Raw genomic sequence first — 16128 nt, forward strand, 5'->3', positions numbered from 1 at the left:
TCAATAATCAATGAATGTTATTACGTCGTCAGTTCAATCGCGACGTGTCAGGAACGCATTCTCTGAATGGCCGAACTATAGTAAATGAATAGATTAGTAAGCCATTAGTTACCAAACACATGTGTGAGAATGTTGTGGGTTCGATTCCCAGGCCAAGCAATCAAGTTTAGTATCTTTGATATGTGATGATATTGCAATACGAGGAGACTTCGCCTTTTACACCAAACTAGTTGAAGAGTCTGGGGACGCGGTCAAAATATAAGTTCTACCTTTACTTAGGCCAGTGCAAAACAGGCATGGTTTTATTTCCTGAAGTTATTTTTTATTTAAATATTTAGAAAACAACATCGCAAATCCATTCACAATGCTAAATTAATGCAAAGAATCCAGTTGAGCAACTAACTCCAATTTGTAAGTTGTTTATGGCAACACAATGGCACGGCTGGCAGGGGTGCTGTGGGACACAATAGGCCTAGTGAGACGATAGGACGATAGGCTGTTCAAACAGGTCCTGAAGGATGGTCCTAATGGATGTACCTGTAAGAAACACTCGAGTAGTTTGTATCACCGTAGTATATTTAAACTGTGATTGCATGTTAAATAAAACTACTTTGACGGATTTAACGAGGCTATTTTAATATTATTTAGTTCCGACGTTTCGGATCCTTTACAGCGTGAAATAGTTTTTAACTAGCTGGTGCCTGCGACTTCGTCTGCGCAGGTTTAGTATTTCGAACAATATGTTTACAAATTGTAGCCTATGTGTTATTCTGATGTATAAGCTATATTATTGTAAAGTTTCATTAAAATCCATTCAGTAGTTTTTGCGTGAAAGAGTAACAAACATCCATACATCCATACATACAAACTTTCGCGTTTATAATATTAGTAGGATTAGACTTTGGTTAATGTCTTATGTTGATTGCAGAATTATTTACGACGCAATATATTGTTTGTCTGTAACTACAGTTGAAATGGGGGCGTACCTTTCTACAAACCTTAGAGTAGTACCTAGACTTTTCACAAACTTTCAATGACGACAGAAGTAATCAAAACTACATGTTGACTGCAAATATTGGTTTTCAGTTTCAATCAAAAACTTCTTTGAAGCTGACTCAATACCATTTTCTTTCATTTCCTAATACTTGTAGGTACCATGGCAAAGGTGTTCAAATATAACTAACTACGCAGAAATACGAAGTTTGGCAGTTTCCCGCCCACACTTGAAAAGAGCAGCTTTTATTTTCAGTAAAAGTTGGATTTTCCGCAAGATTTAATTACAAATTAATCTGAAAGTTTTGAGGTTTACAGCTAAACCGTACGCAAAGCGAAGTTAAGCTCACGACAGATTTAGATCCGACCGACACATGAGGTCTTTTAATTAATTTATGTAGGTACTGAATACTTAAGTGTATAGATATTAGACAGGGACTTTTTCGTTTATTTTTTTTGCATAAAGAGTAGCTCGTATTTAATAAAATTAATGGTGATAGTCTGCATTATTTTAGGGAATCCAAACAAGATTCATCATTTTCTAACATCTAGATCGTAATCAAGATGTATTAGGTTTCAAATTAACTTATGTTTATAAGTCGAAAATATTTTTGTTATGTACAAAAGATACTGCTGTGTTACCAATCCTGCAATAATTATGGTCAGTTTTTACGCATCACTAAACAAATTCGCACAAATAATATCAAACCAGTTTGCAGCTTAGCACAAACTGGAAATAGCACTAATTTGTATTTTAACAATCACTGAACTTTACTAAGCCGTTTTGTTCCTAACACCTAAAGCTTTTTACACAAAAACCATTCATTTTTGTTGTTTGTTTGTCAAAATATAATCTACAACAGTCACTTTGTATGGAAACGGCAATTATTGTAGTGCAAGTGAAAGAAAACCTGAAATTCCTGTTTTTGTTCGCAAGAGGGATGGCCGGGAGAATATCGGAAGACATCGATGGGGTAGTTAGCCATAACCTGTTTTTATATTACATTATTTGACAAACTCATACATACAATACACAGTAGAAAGAAGTGGTGAAGCGTAGTGTAATAGTGTTGTGTATTTTCACAGGAATAAGTAAGTAGTTACCTCTTACTTTGTAATAATTAATATTATAGATAGTCGGAAGGATCCGAAAATAGTTGAGTTTTTTTTGAAAATCCAATAAAATCACATCGCATCAAAATCACTTTTCTAAATGTGTTACGTCAGTTTTGTAGTTTTCTACTTTCCTCCAAGGCGACATTTTATGTGTTGTGTATTGAAAGGAACGGATAAATAAAATAAAAAGCGGAAATCACTCTCTTTGATTTGTTGAAAAGGTGTTGAGGAAAAATATATTTCTGGTTGTGCAATATAAATGCAACATCAAAAAAATATGTTTCTCTTTTTAAAATAAAACTTGTTTACGCTGCTCAAGAAAAATCCTCACGAAAGGTGAATAAAAGAACTTAATATCCACGTACAGTGGTGAAGTGTTTATGACACTTGGAACACGACTTGGCAAGCTACTGGTAGCTACTGGTACTTACTGATATACTCGTGAAGGCAGCAAAGCGTTATATTTGCTGAAGCATAATGTTTCACGGGCCAGCCTTATTTGCTTGCGCCTCGAGCTTTCCGAAATAATATAAGTGCCTACTTGAGGGCAGTAAAATAATTTGACAATTTTTGTTTTATGCCATTTCAGCATTTAGGTATCTGAATGGAAATGTGACTAGTTTTATCCAGTGATACATCGAAAAACATTTCTTAGAGCCGAAAATAGCTTTGCCTTTGTAAAAATATTCACAACAAATCGTACGTAGGTACGAATCTCATATTATTATGAAAATATGGGCACTCTCATTGACAAATGAGGATCCTCAATTCCGGGTAGTGAGGACGTTTTGGGCCGAAGTTATTTATAGCTTTTCATCAGATTACACATATTTACATATACGGTAGAAATTCGCCTACCAACCTATGTACAGCCCTTGTTAAATAACTTTTACAGCTCTAAAGAAACCAATTTCTACTATAAGTGACTGCGCTACAGTCAAAAATATGTACTGCGTTTGTCAACTGATAAGTATCGGTAAGCTACCCCTAAATATTTTCTATGAAAATGATAAATGACCCTTGTAATCAGGCCACAGTAAAATTCACTTCCTGAGTCATCTTCCTGCCTGACGGGACCCGAGAGGTTATTTTCAAAGGAGTCGCGAACAAAAAGGTAAATATCTACCTAACTTCCTTACAAATAGATAACTTTGTGGCTCCGGCTGAGTAATCAGCTTCTTTCAGCTCAACCCTTCATCTTTTCAGATAGGTACCTAATTTCTTGTGAAATGTTGAGGTAATAGGGATTTTTGCGAGCTTTGAGATTTATAAATATTATAAACACGATAGGTTTTATGTATGGATATTTGTTCCTATTGAACTGTAAAACTAGCCAGTAGATTTATAAAGCGAAATATTATGTTGTAAATAACATACAGCCAACGTAAAATATCATCTTAGATTTAAATATAAGTTAGGTATGATATAGTTAGGTTTCCAAATGGAATGAGAAAAACTTGCCATTTTCAAACACCTTTCCGACGTACTAACGTCATCAGACGTATTTCCAAAAATGTCAAGGACTGTTTCGAAGTCTGTTATCACGAAAAGAAGTTGTTAAATGTTAGATTCGAGATATACTTACCTAGGTTTTTTCGCTGTATTCGATAAACACAAATATTTTTAAAGAGGAAAATGAATCTGAAATGTACCTAATGTGACCACACTTTCATTCTTAATGCAATTAGAATTTTTATACGTGCCTATAACCGTACCCTTACCCAAATTATCCGAATTCTAGATAAAGGAGAGCTTTGATCATTTAACATAACATATTTAAAGAAATAGCGTTAAAAACCCTTACCTAGGATACCTCAGAACCAACCAATGTATTCCCTGTCTAGTTGCAGCATTATGAAATGAGGCGTTACTTTGAGGAAATCCATAACATAAAATAATCGGAAAAATATGTAGCGTTAATTCCGCGAGACAATTTTGAAACTTATTGTCAAAAAAAAACTATTTTTTTTTTGCTCATAGCAGCCAAATGCAAAGGACCAATGGGTCCTTTGCATTTTTTATGCTATGATACAGTTGTAGGTATTATCACTAATTACCCCTAGCTGCGTGCTCCTCGTCACGTGGGGACTCCTACGTGCGTACACGTCGACACTATCTGAGTACAGAAGCTCGTTAGTTAATCGTGTGCCTTTATTTGGGAGCTTGGCGCCGGCTTTGGCTGTAGATAAAGGAGAGGTTTTTTGAACCATGGACAAAACTGATTTTAAAAAAATCAGCGGAGAAATAATCTATTAATACCTATTTAAAATAATCTTACTAATATTTTTTTTGTTTGTTTGTAACCTGTGTGGCTCCAAAACCACTGAACCAATTTGCAGTTAGTAAATAACTTTAATTAAGCGCTAAGCTTTTTTAAATGTCAATAAAATTACATTACTATCTGAACTAAAAATAACCGTTATAAGATAGTAATAAAATTTCAAGTTTGAAAACGTCGATTTAAACTAAAGTGGTAAGTTCAACGTGATTGGAAAACTATTTTATTAGATCTAGAGCCAAGGCTTATTCTCTACAGTCATGGACATTTAACTTTGGGAACAAAACTTTTTAGGTACTATTCCTCTTTGAACGAACTGTGGTTTTATTTCCCTCGGCTTTGTAGTGGTGTAATTATATTAAAATTTGAACTTTCGTGATCAATCAGTGATTATATATATCAGTGAAACCTAATAAAAATTAGTCCAATGGTACCTATTTGAGCGTATCGCGAAGAATGGCACACGGACGCGTTGAAGGATTTTTAAACAACCAAATTATAACTATGCATTTACCACTAGATTTGAATATAGATCTGTTTAGCACAAGTGCAGGCACAGCAAGGCGTTTACTGGCCAAATCTTTTTTCGATGCGTAAAATATTATGTTATTATCTATTGTATGCGATTGAGTCTTATTGTATGTTAGCTAGCCTATATGTGGGGGCTTGTTATTAGCAATGTGTTAAACTATTGTTACCATCTTGTCGTGTTATTAGCCTGTAAGCCTTCCTAGAATAAATAAATAAATAAATAAATAATTTTAGCCAAATTTTATTTTTTGTTTACATTGTTCACCTCTCGTTAAGTATGTACTCAAATGTATTATTTATGTATGTATTAATGGGGTATTTGTTCGACAGGTACCTTGTTAGCATAATCATCATTTCTAGCCTCTTAGCGCATTACCTAGTATTCACAGTAAGCAGGTTCATTATACAGACCAAACTACGTCGTTTTACACTATTTACATATTAACGACACAAATGCTGACGCCATGTTGTGACGTCAAAGTTTTGCATTAATAATATTAGGTGAGGAATGCCGTCGAAGTAATGAAATGCAAACGAAATATGTAAAAATGTTTCTAAATATTTTTGGTGGGCTTACTTGCCGTTAATTTGTCAGCATAATGATTGTTTTCTTCTTTACTTCTGATGATTTTTTAGCCTTAACTGACCTTGTCCACAATAGTACAACGAAAAAATAAACCACCATTAAAGTGTACCAGACCACAGTACTATAAAGTATCAGATTGCACAACAATGCCCAATTGAATATCTATTAAATCACCTCTTCCCTTTTCGTAACAAAAACTTTTTACGTTCAATCCTAAATCGTAATTATAAAAAGAATAGAGCAAAAAATTCAAGACAAATCCCTTCCTTATATTTCTCAAAGTTCACTCCTACTTCCTAAAAACTGCCGCCACACGGCGAACACACGAACATTAAAAAAACTTTACGTTTTTGCACCCCGAGCCTTCCTACGGAAGCAACGAGAGAGGAACATACATTATACACAGGAGTGAGTGAAATAGAAGTCGTGGGAACCGCTGGGGTAGCGATATCCCATACAGTCATTGAAGTGGGACGTATTGACCCTGCGTCTGCGCATATGTCCGTACGTTCGGCCGGACCAGACACCTGTGCGATGGTTATCGCTAATTTATGCGACAAATGGTGAATTCGTTAGTTTTAATTACAGGTGTTAGCAATCAAACAGGGTGTAGCGTATGAAAATAATTTAATTTTCTTTTTGTCATCAAGCGACGGTATTTACATGGAAATATTTACAATTGTGATGTTTGATTGTACAATTATTTTCAATTGGTTTACAATGTTGGATTTATATCCTTTAGCCAATAAGCTATAGATCAAACACAGTTTGTTACTATAAGTCAAGCAATTATTATTGGTAATCTCACAACCATTTCGTTCCTTACAATTATTTTGTAGAATATCAAAGTAAATTCCATTGATGATCAAATAGAATTTCTTTTAACGTTAACATCAAAGTGATGAAAATTCATGTTATGACAACATAATTCGACGATATTTAAAGCTCAGTTTTTTGGTCCCGAAATACATCTAGTGACTTTCGATAAACTTATACAATATAATATATAACTATCACACAACTTACAAATAATACTTTATATAAAACTATATTTTACAACAGTACAGTCTCCAAAAAATATAATTTAGATATTTTTAAACTCTGAGATCGATACAACAGCATCCTGAGGCTAGGCGACAAGGAACATGTCATCTTATGCAGAGAGGACCGAATCCGACCCCATTGAACGTCCAGCGCTCCTTTGAGACAATGGGGTCAAAACATTAGAAGTACAACGGCATTGGACGTTGAAGTGCCCTCCAAACGTTTTTCAATACAGTTGTCGAAATCCCTCTAACAGAGGCAACTGTTAAAACAAAGTAGCCGACATTCACAAAGAGAAGAAAGCTTTTTATTACGAAAGTTATATTTTTCCTCATCGTATTTCCGTGTCGCCAAGCCACAAGACAATAATTCTGATATGTATAAGTAGTAAGACTTAATAGGCTAGTTCAGCACCCCACGGCCTGTAGGGCTTCGAACTGTTCTGTGAGTACTGGTGGTGAGGAGGATGGTGGGGGTAGGGTGTGGGGTAGTGGGGGGCTGGTGGCGCCGGGTGAGGCCCGGGGGGTCCCGGCGGCGCGGGAGGGGCAGGGTAGTGAGGATAGCTCGGAGCTGCGGTGAGGGGAGCGGCGATCGCTGACATGGCTGTCGGTGCAGCCACCGTCGTCGCTGCTGACGTCACAGGTATGTCTTGCCGAGGTGCTCCCAACTCCGTGTAGCCATGTTGCGGCTGAGGTACAGGCGTCGCTGGGTATTGAGGATAGCCCCAGTTCGCAGACTTCGCCGCTAACTCTCTTTGAGCAGCGAAGCATTGCAGGTGGCTCATGAGCCGGAGTCTTAAAGGATCCTGGATGTCGAGGCCTTCGCAGCTGACGAGGTATCTCGCCACCTCTGCGGCGCACTCCCGGAATCCAATACTGTGGTAATCCATCGCGTACCTCTGAGGGTCGTACGCGAACGTGTCCAGTCCTGCAACAAAGGGAAAAGGAGGTTACAAACGTTTTCATTACCATATTGATTCGAGTGTGACGCAATAGAAGGATATTAATTCAGCGCTCCGTGTTTAGTTAAAAATTTAAATACACTGGGAGCGCTGTGAAGGGCGGTATGTTTGAGTCGGAATAATTAACGACGTTTGTAAAGGTTTCTACAAAGTTTTAAGCTCACACTGGGGGTTTTGAAACTCCGTATTTTCTCTAGTCTTTTAAAGCCAGCTAGCCGACGACGCAGATGTTGTTTTGCATGTAAATAAGATTTAGACAATGGTGAAGCGAAGTAAAGAACACAAAAGTTCAGTTCATTGAGGAAGCGACCCTTGGTTGTGCAACTGAAAAGGGATGGGTCTATAGTATTTTGATTGAGTGCGTAAGGGATGTAAGTTGTAGTATTGGTAACGGGAACCCCAAGTTTCCGGCCGTCTTCCGATAGGGAAGGAGACGAATATAAGATGAGCTCTCAGACCCCAGCGTGAGTTGAGCCCAGTGTTCGCGAATCAGATGATTCATTGATGAGTGAGGGGTCAAATGTGGCTGGTCCAGTCAGTGTGCCACCGGGCCACGGACCGAAGGGTGAAAGAAAACTGTCTGTACAAGTAATTTTTACATTTGTTGAACCAGTTTAATTTCATTTGAAGTTTATTCTTTGTTTGCGTTTTGCTTTGATCCTGTGTGCCGCTGGCGTGTCTCGTAATTTAATAAAACAGAGGTAAAGAAATGAAGGAATAATTATCTGTTAATTAAAGGCAGCTCTGGGAAATGTCAGTTTTTTCTTTTCGCCCGAGGTGCTGTTTTAATTAATTTTCGTATGATTACCTTTGAAAGCCATAACTTTTGTTCGTAGGAAAATTACTTTCTTATTACAAGGTAAAATTAAGAGATATGCCGTCTTACCACAAAAACTTTTAAACGTCAGTTTATGCCTTGTCTAAAAAAATGTCAAATTATGACGTTGACATATGGTTCATTTTGCAGCCAAAATTTTATTAGACAAGTGTAAAACAGGGTTTAAAGTTTTTGTAGTAAGGCCCTAAATATTCAAGGTTTTTTATCATCGCTCATGTCACGTTTGAATGGAATCTATCAATTATAAGTAGATACGTTAACCCCGATCTATCGTACAATTGTGTTCTGTCGTTCCTTCCTTCCCGGAGCGTTTTTTACCAGGTTTTTTGCTCAGGCGCAGGTGCGACTACCCTTTGCGTTAGAATCGCTTCCGCTTGTCACGTGTGACACAATGGACGCGTGATTTAATCGAAATAATATAGATTTAGAAGTTTTTTGTAGACGCATTTTGAATATAATTATTGGTTGGTGAAGATAAGCTGTGCACCTATGTAGTAGGCAAATCCGGTGCGTATTGTTAGTATAAAATTCTATGAATACAAAGGCCTGTCTAACCTTAAAGTAAAAGTATGATGTGGTGATATTAGTTTATTCATTTTATTTCAGTTTGTAGAATTTTTGTATTAGTACGTAAGTTTGTAATGTATGCAGTTCGTATTTAAGTTTTTGTAAACATTTTTTTTATCACGGCGCCTAATTCAAATAACTGTGAGACTTTTTAATGCATAAGAACCGCAAAAAATCACCCCGCAACCGTGGGTAAATTATAAAGTCGCCACTAAACAATCCCCATTACAAATCCCCAATCACCGTAGCATAAGTTGCGATTAACTCCCTCTCACCCCTGACGGAGGGTAGTTACCACCGTCCCTCGATGAGATCGGGCGGCTCTCGAGTTCCCACGCACACTGCGCACGATTCGCTTACTGATTGATTTATCTGCGCTAATCCGATGTGTGTGTTGTTTAGTGATTTTTGTTTTTAGAGATTGGTGGTGATTAGTTGTGGAAGTTGGATGGTGTGCATTTTAAATTCAGTTTAAAAAGAAAATAAATGAAAAGTCAGATAAAAAACTAAATTTATATCAAAGATTCCCAGACATTATCCAAGTTGAGTAATTAATTAAGTTTCATTTCACTATATCTAAAACTTAAATATAAAATTCTAAACTTAAGGCAAGTATTTTTTTTCAGTAAACCAACTCAAAAGACACAACTTCTTCAAAAAACCATTAACTTGACCACACAAAAGGCCAGCCCATCACCCGGCCATATTGTCTGACTTCGAGCTGCGCGCACGCACCGCTTACGTCACACCTGGCGCCTACAAAAACTCAGGAAGTCCCTAACAGGATCCCGCTGGTCCAGTTTTTATCCCTTTCTCGCAGCACGTGGGTGAAAAAGACGGGTAAACGAACAGTGATGTTTTTGATAGGGTATCAATTTTGTAATCGATATGAATTTAATGAAGTGATAAAATTGTGGGTGATAAAAACCAGACTGTTTCGTTGTGGTATATTAAGTTAAGGTCGGAGTTTTATAAAGGTCAGGAAATAAATTGGGTTAAATGTGACTGAGAAAAATACGTGCCCAATAACTGTTAAAGATTTGTTACAAAACAATTTAGATCAAGATATCGAATCACCATTTTTTATACGTCACTTTCAAATAAATCCCACTACTTAAAACTGGAACAAAGAGCGGTTAGACAAAAGTTTTAACGCATTTGCTGCAGTTCCGGGCCCCGTTTAACTGACAGTGACCTTTTAACTCAGCAGTAGGCACCAGTAGCCCACAGTGGCCGGAAACTTACGACCGAAGAGGATGCGGTTTCTCGCATACTTACTCCTAGCTATATGGTTACAGTATTGTGAATTACTTTTGTTGAAGTTTAACCGCAAATTGATTTGGACTGTTGCGCCCGGAAGGATGCAACTGTAGTATTTTGCAGTTAAATTATTAATGGATGGTTTATGATACGGATCGCGGAGTCTGACTTTTCGTATAGATGTGTGTTATGATTTTTATTATTTTACAACAAAAAAATGTTTACTGTGTTTTGAAAGGTTGTCTAGTTAAACGGAGCCAAAACAAGGTAAAAAGATTAAAAAACTACTATTTTCTATTTAACTAAAATCATAATCTTTCGCAGAAATTAATAAAAACTCTTTTCTAGCACACAATACAAAATCAATTAAAACATTCCCACAAAAATGGCATCAATTTCCCACTACGCCAAATGCAAACCATTTTTTTTTCTAATCTCAGTGAGATCATTGACTACGTGTGTTTGTAACAAAGAGTTCCCGTTTGTCCACCTGCCGCCTGGACCCGGAAGCTGGGCGTGGGAACTGGCAACTCGGAGCGGGACCATTTGGCGATGAGCGAGATAGCGAACTGGGTAACAGCTGATATTGTTTATAGACCTTGATGTTACGTTAGATTATGATATTCATGATAATTTAGTCTCAAATATTTGTCTGACAGCATGTAATGTATGTATTAAGTTTAAATTTTAAATATTTTTTTAATAGTTTTGTTTTTTCACTGTTTCATTTTCTTTTCTTTTTCTTACATAGTTAAGTAGGTATGTACAAATTATAGTGCATGCAGTGCTCTTCTTTAAGTGATGAGGCACTTAGATATAAGTTTAAATGTATAATTAGAGATGCAACCGTGTACTATTGTTGAAGAGCCAAACTAAATAAATTATTAGGTGGTTCAAAAAGTTAATGTGTAGTGTCATCCTCCGAGCCTTTTTCCCTTTTTTTCTAGTTTTATTGTATGGTGAATAAATTAAAATGATGTTAGAATTGGAGAACTAATTGGGTCCTTTGTAATTTATGTAGTCTAAGAACTATTCAAACGAATGAAGATCATTAAACTGACAAAACATTATCCTCCTTTGAGTCGCGTTGTCGGGTAAATAATAAAGTATTTAACTATTAATCCGATTTTGATCTAAATAATAAAGTTTTAATTAAGAACTAAGCCGATTTTGCTCTAAGCTTAAATACCAGTAAAAATCCACGCAGAGCTATCGGATTAATTTTAAATAGCGATATTTCGGAAGCAATATTCCTTACAATCTATGAAATATTCATACTTTACAATATTCTTTCAGAATATAAATCAATCAGCTAATAAATCAGTACTCACATCACGAAATGAGTTCATTGACCTTTTTACATCGAGAATACAAAGTACAGACGGCAGCAGGTCAAGCTACCCGAATCTGTCAAAGACCAATCGACCATTAACCTTCCACTATTGTGATAAGGTTGAAAATCTATTGAAGAAATTTGACAGATTGAGGTAGGTTGATGTACTGTCGGCTATACATTCAGAAATTAAGTCTGATCATCCCAATGTGGCCGCGGGCAAGGCACGATCAATTCATTACTTTAATTAAGAGCCAATCTTACCTAAAGGTCATGTAATTTAAAAAATAATTAATTAAAATACTATGAGGTTGATGGCTTATGGAAAAATTCTAAGTATCTCTATATTCTAAGTAGCTGCCTGAGGTTTTTACTACAGCCAGTAAGAACCATTCTGCGTTCTTCAAAAAGAACATAAAAAAATACATAGGTATTTGAAATAGTTTGCGAAATATAATAAACTTGAACACAAAAACGTAATATCAAACTTGTCCAAAGTACTTAATTATTATTGTAACTGTCATTCACAGTTAGGGAAAGTAGAACCCGGTTCACAAGTTTCTGCCAGGGGTACCACAAGATTCACAAAAGACAGGAAAAGTGAATCAATTGTGTAGCTTTTGCTTTTAATATTATTTCACTTTTTAGCGAAACACCGTTACGGTTGCATCTTTTATTAATTTACAGGAAACGGAAACGTTTTAACAGGTTTCTGGCAGTTTAATTGGCGGATATAACGGATATTGTTTTTTCTGCAATTTTACTTTTTGACGATAGACAGAGATTGTAGCTATAGGTCTCGGCTGTCATTTGAACATCTTTAGCCGTCGTTACGGGTAGTCAAGAAGTCAGTCGATAGCCAGTCTTACTTAGGTATTGGGTTGCCCAGGCTACTGGGTTGAATAGGTCACACTACTACCCACTCAGCTTCATTCGGTCACACAAGAAGCCGACCCCAACATAGTTGGGAAAAAGCCAGGCAGATGATAATGGACAGAGATTGTACCTTTTGCAGAGTATCGTGGTATTTACCGTTGCTAGGGGGCTTTTTAACTTGTAATTTGTTTACGTGAATTTATGAAAATATTTAGCGAAGTAGACGTAAACAGTGCTGTTGTGTTAACAAGGCCATTAGGGATTCTGTTTGTAAACACTCCGAGTTTTAACTTGTTTACTGGGCTTCGTTTTGTTCTTACTTTCATGTTAAATATTTTTTACATATATTTTTTAGGGAAAAACAAGTTTATTATATACATTTGTTTTTCATTTTTGAGCCTATAGTTGTTATGACTTCATAGAACACTAGTTCACTCTCCTTTATAAAAACACTCTTAATTTGGAAGATATTTCCTTCAAATAAACTATCAGCTCATTCTCAACAGCCTTAATCATGTTTAGAGACACATTTTCCATACAACAAATCCCATCAGGGCCTAAAGGTAGGTAGCACTATATAATAAAATCCATCAATTGGTCAAATCGATGAATTATAGTCACATTATAGTTGCATGGCATGGCGCAACTCACCATTGATCAGCTAACTTTATCAAAGTCTACCAACCTTTAGCATGCAGCATCTTCAAGTGATCCACCGTCAGCTGCAGTATCTCGGCCTTCTCGAGCTTGGCACTGCCTTGCTTCTCGCATGCCGCGGGCACCAGCCGCTTGAGTTCCGTCAGCGAGGTGTTGATGCGGTCGCGTCGCTTCTTCTCAATCACGCCGCGGCGTCGCTTGCGAGTCATCAGTTGGCAGGAGTCGCCGCCGGGAGACCTGGAGATTATGGAGATGGGAAGATTAGTATAGGAGAAAAAGGATCTCTTGATTTCAAACCAGGTAGGGTTTGGGATCTATATGGATAGGTTTTGAGATATATTTTGGAATTGATGGGCTAGTTTGTGTGTTGGCTTAATTTGTGGCACGTGGTGGTAAATGCAAATGTATCTGCTGAAGTAGCTGTGGTATTTAGTTTACTCTTTTTTGCGTGTAAAAGGGTCTTGTATGGTGTTTTTTAACCGACTTCCCAAAAAGGAGGAGGTTCTCAATTCGGCCGGTATGTTTTTGTAGGTTTGATTTAGCCGCTAAGAAACTGACTTATGTGAGTATTAAAAAAAAATGAATTTGAAATTTCTCTAACACATAAATCATATTTACAGAATTAGTAGTATGCAATGAAAATTGTGTTTAGTGTTTCATATTTAACTTCAAAGCGAATCAGATTTCTTTTAAAAATAACACCTGTTACGGACACAAGAACTTAAGGATTGTCCTAGTTTTAGACACAATGACATGTTTTCATATTAGATGTAACAAGATAATACGTTTTGTGATATGTTTGTACATGTCAACGTGTCGTCTCGGTAACCTACAGAAATAATAATAAATTAGGCCTAAAGCATGACATTATGAGTACGTTAAACAAATATAATTTTACCAGAATGTTGGGTAAATATTATTTTGTAGGTAATTTTCCTTTTACATAGATGGCCTTGTTTTACTGAACACTGGTATGTAACCTTCCTGATTTTTTCTTGCCCTTCGGAGAATATTTGACAAGGTAGGAAGAATAATTCAACATTGTTTATGTTAGTATAAATTAGGTACTTGCTATATTTTTTCTACCTTATGAACAATTTATCCGAAATATTTTTTGCTGTTTTCATTTTAATAACGAAGAAATTACATATAAGAAAGTTAAATAAACATTGAATAAAAAAATAAAAAACTTGAGAAAAACTATAGACGTGATTTTAAAAACACCTGAACATTGAATAAAAACGTGGTAAGTACGTGCTACGTGAAATCAATTTAGTGTAATTGCGTAGCGCCCGCTACGTGCGTAGCGGCTACGCGCCTCTACGGTATTGCACATTTCTTATTAGATTCTTATATGATATGAAACAATTCGTATAAACATTACTTACGTACTTGGAACATATTTATATTATGTGTAAGGAACATGTTAATGTGTAGTAATAATGTGTTCTTTGAATTATTTTTATGGCATGAAAATTGCATGCTGTAAGTAAACATTATTATTTTTGTTATTATATTGGAGACTACCATGTTTAAACATGCTAGTAGATATTTAACTGTATAGAAATCTAAACTGAAGGAATCGGCATATTATTATTGTACAACAATATTGGAATTTATGAAATAAACATGATGTGAAAGGGAGCTAAATATATGTAGAGAGAGGTAGTTCTAAATATACTTACTATCCTAATATAACATGAATTGGTATTAGAGCAGAGTTCTCAGAACTAATGTAATAATATTATGTTTGTCCGTTTGTTTCAAAGTTCTTGTCTATGTTAGCTAACACTAAAATAACTTAACAGACAAAATAATTTGTTCAATACACACAGGATATTAATATTGTAGTTAGGTCTAAAATTACGTTTTTAATTAAGATAAAATTGTTAATTTTAGCTAGGCGTTTATTAAATCTAAGAATACTAAAATTTAATACCTAAAAACAGCCTTAAAATTACTAACTTGGTACTAGGTGGATTTGCCCTTTCGCGAATATTCTAGACAAATTAAGCCTTTGCCTTCATTAAGCTGTCTATATTTAGAACATATAAATACCTATATATTTCCAAAAATAAATAGCTAGTAGGTACTCACGTCGCATCCTTACTGCTTTCTTCAGAAAAGGCATCGTCTTCACTCTCTGAGTGCGTTCTCTTGTTCCGCTGCGCCGGCGCAGGTGGGGCCGGGGCCGGCGCTGGTGGGCCCCAGCCGTACCCCCACTGGGCCCCCTGGCCTTGCAGCTGAGGACCTGGCTGCTCCATATGACGATGATGGTATTCCATTGTCAACACAGGGGAAAAATCACTTTGCAAAAATCACTTATAGGTTCTTGTATACAGGGATGGTCCGTGGCCTAATTTTCCAGTTATCACTAGTTTTTCATCGGAGACTTGTTCAGTTGGAGATGTGCGCGGCAGTCACGTGCGCGCGCGCCGGGCGACTGGCGCGGAGTGTGTGGCCGCGTGGCGCCCCGTGTCGCCTCGTGTGCCGCCGCCCTAAGCGACCCACCCTATACAAAACTTCCTTTATCTATCATTCATATATTTCTGCAGTCAGATCAAGCAATTTTCAACTTTATTACTTCCCGTATAAGGGTCTACTGACTGTTGTGTATAACTTGGTGGTTTTTTTGACAGCCACGTTAAAAATTGCAGTTTTGATGAGCAACTTTATGCATTAAGCAGTTGCAATAAGAACACAACAACTGCATTTATGGGTCACTTAGCGATATTAAAATTCATAAACTTTAGCTTAGCTACAGCCAGTTGGAAAATGGACTTTAGGAGTAGATCTTAAGGTTCAAATTGTTTTTAGTTTATTAGTTAAGGGTGTATCATAAGGCCGCGTGGCCGGCGCACGGTGGGAAACTGCAGACAATTAGGTAACGCAATTTATTCGCTCCAATATTGGTGTGAATGTATTTCTCATAGGGGAAGGGTGAAGGAAGCGTGGGACGATCCGCGGGGATTAACTACTGGAAAACATTACCAATAGAGTGCCGGATTACACCGTGAAAAGCTTTTTTCACGACTTAAGAGTCACTTAGCTAAGACTGTTTAGTATCAAGTATTTTATTCTTACTTAA

The 16128-nt window shown here is 36.6% G+C and overlaps 1 protein-coding gene across 1 annotated transcript; it reads right to left on the reverse strand.

Annotated features, from left to right (window-relative positions):
* Nucleotides 1-6114: 6114 nt before the first annotated feature.
* Nucleotides 6115-15509, reverse strand: LOC124634894 (hairy/enhancer-of-split related with YRPW motif protein-like). The gene is made up of 3 exons (XM_047170565.1): nt 15138-15509; nt 13069-13277; nt 6115-7475 (listed from the first exon to the last, which is right to left on the reverse strand). The coding sequence occupies exons 1-3, from the start codon at nt 15323-15325 to the stop codon at nt 6943-6945; spliced, it is 930 nt and encodes a 309-aa protein (XP_047026521.1). The 5' UTR covers nt 15326-15509; the 3' UTR covers nt 6115-6942.
* Nucleotides 15510-16128: the final 619 nt, after the last annotated feature.

This window comes from Helicoverpa zea, chromosome 1 (assembly GCF_022581195.2).
Source record: "Helicoverpa zea isolate HzStark_Cry1AcR chromosome 1, ilHelZeax1.1, whole genome shotgun sequence".
Classification (NCBI taxonomy): domain Eukaryota; kingdom Metazoa; phylum Arthropoda; class Insecta; order Lepidoptera; family Noctuidae; genus Helicoverpa; species Helicoverpa zea.